Source organism: Malania oleifera, chromosome 3 (genome assembly GCF_029873635.1).
Source record: "Malania oleifera isolate guangnan ecotype guangnan chromosome 3, ASM2987363v1, whole genome shotgun sequence".
Taxonomy (NCBI): domain Eukaryota; kingdom Viridiplantae; phylum Streptophyta; class Magnoliopsida; order Santalales; family Ximeniaceae; genus Malania; species Malania oleifera.
The window spans coordinates 18,771,166-18,776,979 of NC_080419.1; the positions used below are offsets into that span (position 1 = coordinate 18,771,166).

Sequence of the window (5,814 nt, forward strand, 5' to 3'; positions counted from 1 at the left end):
AGGTCACCTGGCGGGTGACCCGTTAATTTGGATCCTATTCCTTTATAAAAATTATATGCATCCCAGATTCCCAATCCCAACATCCGTCCACCATCCCACAAAAAAACCCTAACCCATGCAGCCGTGCCGTAGCTCTCCTCTCAGCTCTCACTTTCTCAATCCTCTCCTCTCAGCTCTCACTCTCTCAATCCAATCCTCTCCTCTCCTCTGGGCTCTGGTGCACCGCAGCCGTTGCTACATGCTGGTGGTGCTGCGAACGATCCACTCCTTGACGAACCACAACCAGCAGTCGTCTCCTCCACGGACCACAACCAGCAGCCACGAATCACCTCCGTGGAGGTGAGTTACTTGATATATTTTATATGGTCAAAGGAGGAGAGGCCTGTGTCGTCGTCTTCGTCGTCACGAAAAAGCACAAATTTAGAGATTAGAGGGAGAGGGAAGTGAGGTGAGTCTTGAATCAGCGACTAAAGTTGGTCCTGGTGGTGCTGCAGATAGTGGTGGCTGTGCTGCTACTGCTGGTGATCCGTGATTTGGGGCGGGTGTAGATGGTGATGGTGGAGGTGGTGGTGGTGGTTATGATGGAAGAGATTTTCTGCAATTTTGCTAGGGTTCTTGATAGGCAGAGAGAGCTTCAAGAACAAAAATGGAGAAAATATTTATATTTCTTGCATTAATAAATATATTGCAATATTTTTAAAAAAAAAAATGTCATTTTATATGAAATTTTAAAAAAAAATGTTAAAATAAATAAATCATATTTTTTAAATGGGTGACTCGTTACCCGCCCATTTATTAAATGGGCGGGTTAAGGTTGGCATGTGTGTAACCCATTTAACATCGGCCCATTTATGACCCAATCCATTGGTGACCCGTCCGAACCCCAGCCCGCCCGCCCGCCTGTTTTGCCACTCCTAACCTGCGGGTAGGCCTGGCAAAACGGGTCATAACCCGTCGGGTCACCCGGACCCACTTATTTAAAACGGGTTTGGGTTTAAAGAAGTCGACCCGTTTAATAATTGGGCGGGTCACGGATTGACCCGTTTATAACCGGGTTCAACCGAGTTTGAGCGGGTCACCCGGTGGTTCCTTTATGTCATATATATCACTCACTGTCCACCGACTCCAACCCTAACCAAAAATCCCGGAGCCTTCGACCTTCTGCACTTCACTCTCCTCTGGTTCTTCTCGGCCTTCGCCTTTCGATGCTTCAGCTTCGCTCTCCTCTGGCTCTCAGCCTCTCGGCTCTCACTCTCTCAGCCTCTCTCACTCTCTCAACCTCTCATCTCGGTCCTCTCCTCTCGGTTCTAGGCTTCTAGCAGCCCAGCCATCGCCGTCACCCACACTGCACGCCATCGTCGTCACCTACGCCACACGCCGTTGCCGTTGCCCACACCGCACGTCGTCACTGTCACCTATGCCGCACGCCGTCACCCACGCCGCACGCTATCTGCCTGAGTGCCTATACAGCCCGTCCCCCTCCCTCTCACGATCTCGACTCTCCCTCTCGCTCAGTTCGGCGTGATAGCATCAACAGTCACTCTCCCTCTCTCGGCCCCGATCTGGATCTTTCTTTTCCCATTTCATCTTTTTTTTTTTTTTTAAGATTCAATAAATAAAATAAGTATTTTTAAAAATAAAAAATAAATTTTAAAAATTAAAATATATAATTATTTATTAAACGGTTGACCCGTGACCCGCCCATTTATTAAACGGGTGGGTTAGGGTTGTGATGTATGTGACCCATTTAATGTTAACCCGTTTATGACCCGCCCGCCCGTTTTGCCAGGCCTACCTGCGGGATAGCAAGTCTCAAGTAGTATAGGACGCAGTTCATTTACCAAATGGGCGGGTCAAAAAGTGTTCACACTTATAATGCAGGGACATCTTATTTTTTTTGTATCACATGATTCCTCCTTCCGCCAACCTACCACAACTTGGAAAATGCAGAGCGCAGGACCACCCAACACCGGTCCAAGCCACCATGGCCACCACCCCCATCGCTCCTCGTTCCATTCCCTCGCAGCTTTCCCCCCTTTCAGACCGCATTGCCCTGTTGATCCCATCTTCCACAACCTCTCCACCCACCAACACAAGATGGTGAAGATTACTGCAATTATATATGGATACTGCCAGCTTCATTTCCTGTACCCAAACCTCGCTGCTCGGCATAGAGCAGCCACACCACCACACTCACCACTTCCAGCACTCCCACCCCTTCCCCCACCAGAGTTCCACCAAGCAGTGGGCGACAAACCTCCCTAGGAAGTCCCGACTAAGCACAGCCACTGGCGGTGTCGACAACATTTTGCCCCTCTCCAAGAATCCTTCGGGCAGTACCACCTCCAACTTGCGCTCTGCGTCACTGAGCCGCGGACTTCTCACCACCCGCAGGAGTCTCTGATTGCTCCTCTCAAACCCCATGGCAGTCCTTATGCTGCACTGCCAAGAATGCACAACACTCCGACTTTGTTGCGCACTGAGCCCCGACAAACATTCCCATGACATATAGGCACCAGCTCCATTCTTGACACGTCTACAACCAATGGTCAGATACTGTGTAAAGTGGTGGAATACCATCCCCCTCTGCAACAGTTTAATTGCTTCGGGCTCATACCAGGAGTGTTTACTATCACTCCTTTTGATTTGAGAAAACATGCACCGAAGTCGAGGAAGTTCGAGGATGCAGGATCATCCATACATGATCAATCCAGAGGATAAAGGCTGGGGGAGGTGAGTGGCTTTAATGTGTGGCAATCCAGGTCCATGGAGGAGACGTATGCTGGTACTGGTGAGGCCTTTGAAGTTTTCATGAAGAGTGATTAAGTGGAGGATGGTGGGGAGGGCAGAGGCACCAACAGCATAGTTGTAGTAGTAAGTTGGGGTGTCGAGTTGGTGATAGGAGCAGGGGGTGATGAAAGTGTTCCGAGAGCACCAAGAACAGTATGGGCGTTTAGGTTGATAGATTCTACTGCAGTCTGCGTGCAATTTTGAGTACGACCACCTGCAGTAGAAGGGTCTAATTGGTTTCAAGAGGGAGGAGAGGGGGAGGAAGGAGGTGGAGAAGGAGCAAACGAGTTTGTGTGAAGGAGGTGGAGAAGGAGCAAACGAGTTTGTGTGAAGGAGGTGGAGAAGGAGCAAACGAGTTTGTGTCCAGATAAGGTGAGCCTGGAAGAAGGATAATGGAGAAGTGGGTGGGTTAAATTTTGCAGCCTGTGTACCATAGAGACATGGTGAGCAAAGGTTCTGGATACAACACCACTACTCCCGCTTTCATATTGCTTCTTGCAGGCAGGGAATGGCTGGGAAGTGGAGGAAGACTATTCCACACATCCAAAATGGCAACGAGGACTTGAGGAGATCACCCAGCATGCAAGCTCAACAACAGGGGAAACATTAACTGAGCAATAAAGCACATGCACATGGCAGAACATAAATTCAGTAATGAATAAGAACTTCATAAACCAGAGATGCAGAGAGAATTTATATGCAGAATGCATGTTTCATGATTATCCACTGCTACAACTATCTTTTTAATCTAATCAAATCATGGGAATAATTAAAATTAAGAGAAAACAGAGATCCACGGACAGCAGCATGGTCAATTTACAGATGCTCTTTACGGGACTCTGAAGCTTGTACAAAGAAGAAACTGCAGAGGAAAAAAATAAAAGGAAGCTTAAAAATTAAGATCAACAACAAAGGAGAAAGACAATAAAAAGGATATCTGCTCACTTCCCTACTTTTTTTTTTCTCCTTAAAATTTACAATACAGGGGAGGAAGAGACGTACAAACTACAAACCCCTCACAGCAGAGCAGACGATTAGACCACAGATTCACAAACACCATACCCAACCCACACTATTTCCCTTAAATTACATACATAACCCCCATTAATTTCATTTTCTACCCAACAAAAACCCCATAATTAACCAAACCTCCATCCCATCCCATCCCATGAAGCAATTCAGATTCATCCTTATAGTTCTAGATAGACATAGTAGCAGCAGCAGCATCAACAATAGTTGTAGAGCATAGTAACACGTACCATCTCTAATTTCTCCCCATTGTTTCTCTATTTTCGGATCTGCCCCCCCATTTAAAAAAATCATGGAAGAACAGACCCTGAAAATGAGAGAGGAGACTTTAATGGTGCGAAACGCAGAAGGGATAATTTAACCAGCCAGATCGGAACATTTAGATTTCGGATTTGGATTTGGATTTGGATTTGGATCCATCAGATCCTTTACTCGAGACGGAGCAGGCGCCGGAGATCTCTGGTGGCCGAGTCGTCGACGGCCGGCGATACTTCCTGTTTCTTCTTGTAGAACGACGGCAAAGGGAGCGCATCCGGCGACGGCGAGACCGAAAACGCCGACCCGGCGTAAACGTCTCGCCGGAACACCCCCGGCGGCGCCGAAAACACCGACCTCGGATCTTTGATCCGGATATGTTTCGGCACCATTTCCGGGTCGGGCCCCAACCTTTCGGTCCCGCACACGATCATTTCCTCGCTGCTCTTCTTCAAGGCCTCGCTCTTAAGCTTCGAATCCAACGACTCGCCCCGTCTCAGAATCGTCACCTGCCCCATCACGAGATTACCACCTCCGCTCTTCGCCGATCTGAGGTCGTCGCAGCTCGATCTCTTCAAGATCGACGCCTCCGGCTGGTGGATCCGTTTCTTCTGGTCCGACTTCTCGAGCCGGACCGCCGGTTTCCGATTAATCCTAGGGTTGCCATAGCTATTCTTCCGGCGAGGAAAAACCGCCGGACCTACTCTAATTCGTTCGATCAAACAGTCCTGCGGCCGTAAAACCTCCGTCCCCATGGATCCTATTCGAAACCCGTACAAAGCTTTCCTCACAAGCTCAAAAGAGCAAAACCCAGTATAGGATTGAGAAGAAAAGGGGAGAGAAATGAGGTCCTGAACCTCAAAACACGTTTGGGTATGCTAAATTTCACTCACCCTTTCTTCCTCCTTCGGAAAGGGATGAGATGAGGGGGATAGGGAAAATGGGAGATGTCGGTTCTGAATTGGGTGGATTTTTTTTTTGGCTTTCTTTAGGGGTTCAATTGCCCCTGCTCTGCTGTTTTTGAGCTTTCAGCTATGGAGGTTTCGTGGGGATATATAGCGGAGAGGAGAAGATGAAATGGTGGGGTTGGGTAGGGGAGCGTTCGCACCGTCCTTCGCTCTTAGCGACGCGTGAACCAGAGAGGTGGAAGGGGACAGGTGGCCAAGGCTGACCGGACCCAGTCGTCCCCTTATGGGGCCCACTCCGACCCCGTCACGAGGTTCGCCGTTAGTCCGCCCCGCGTTCCCGTCGCTTTCTCCCTCACGACGTTAGGTGGCGGAGTCAGTTGTCGTTTTCTTCCTTTCTTTTTTGGACGGAAATTATTTCGGGTGGGGCCCACCCAGACAATAAATTTTGGGCAGGGTCCGTTTGCATCGACCTGCTACCACCGGATTGATAAACCGTCCTAGCTATTGCCACGTCCGAATTGCTTACGTAGATCGGACGGTTGGCGAGGGGTCTTTGATTTTAAGGGTACCGATTGCACTTTTGGATGCGCATGCATCACACGCTCGTATGGGGCAGATGCATACAAAAATTGTTCTCTCTTGGTAGGTTATCACTTGTGATTTTATGGTTTTTGATCTACCATTAAAATTAATGGCGTGTTAGGTTTGTGGTTCTTAATTTCGTGTTAGTGGGGGGATGAAATTTTAATTTTTGATTAAATTATTTATGAATTCATGCATTATAAGATATAAATTTGCTTTGATGTTATGTTAAATTGATATGAATTTAAAT

The 5,814-nt window shown here is 48.1% G+C and overlaps 1 protein-coding gene across 1 annotated transcript; it reads right to left on the reverse strand.

Moving 5' to 3' along the window:
• Positions 1–3,530: 3,530 nt before the first annotated feature.
• Positions 3,531–5,218, reverse strand: LOC131152382 (uncharacterized). Its single transcript, XM_058104233.1, has one exon. It carries the CDS (start codon positions 4,827–4,829, stop codon positions 4,248–4,250), a length of 582 nt encoding a protein of 193 aa, XP_057960216.1. The 5' UTR covers positions 4,830–5,218; the 3' UTR covers positions 3,531–4,247.
• Between the last annotated feature and the right edge of the window lie 596 nt (positions 5,219–5,814).

Excerpts from the sequence above, each read along its gene's own strand:
- LOC131152382 (XM_058104233.1), bottom strand. The coding sequence starts at position 4,829 with ATGGGGACGGAGGTTTTACGGCCGCAGGACTGTTTGATCGAACGAATT.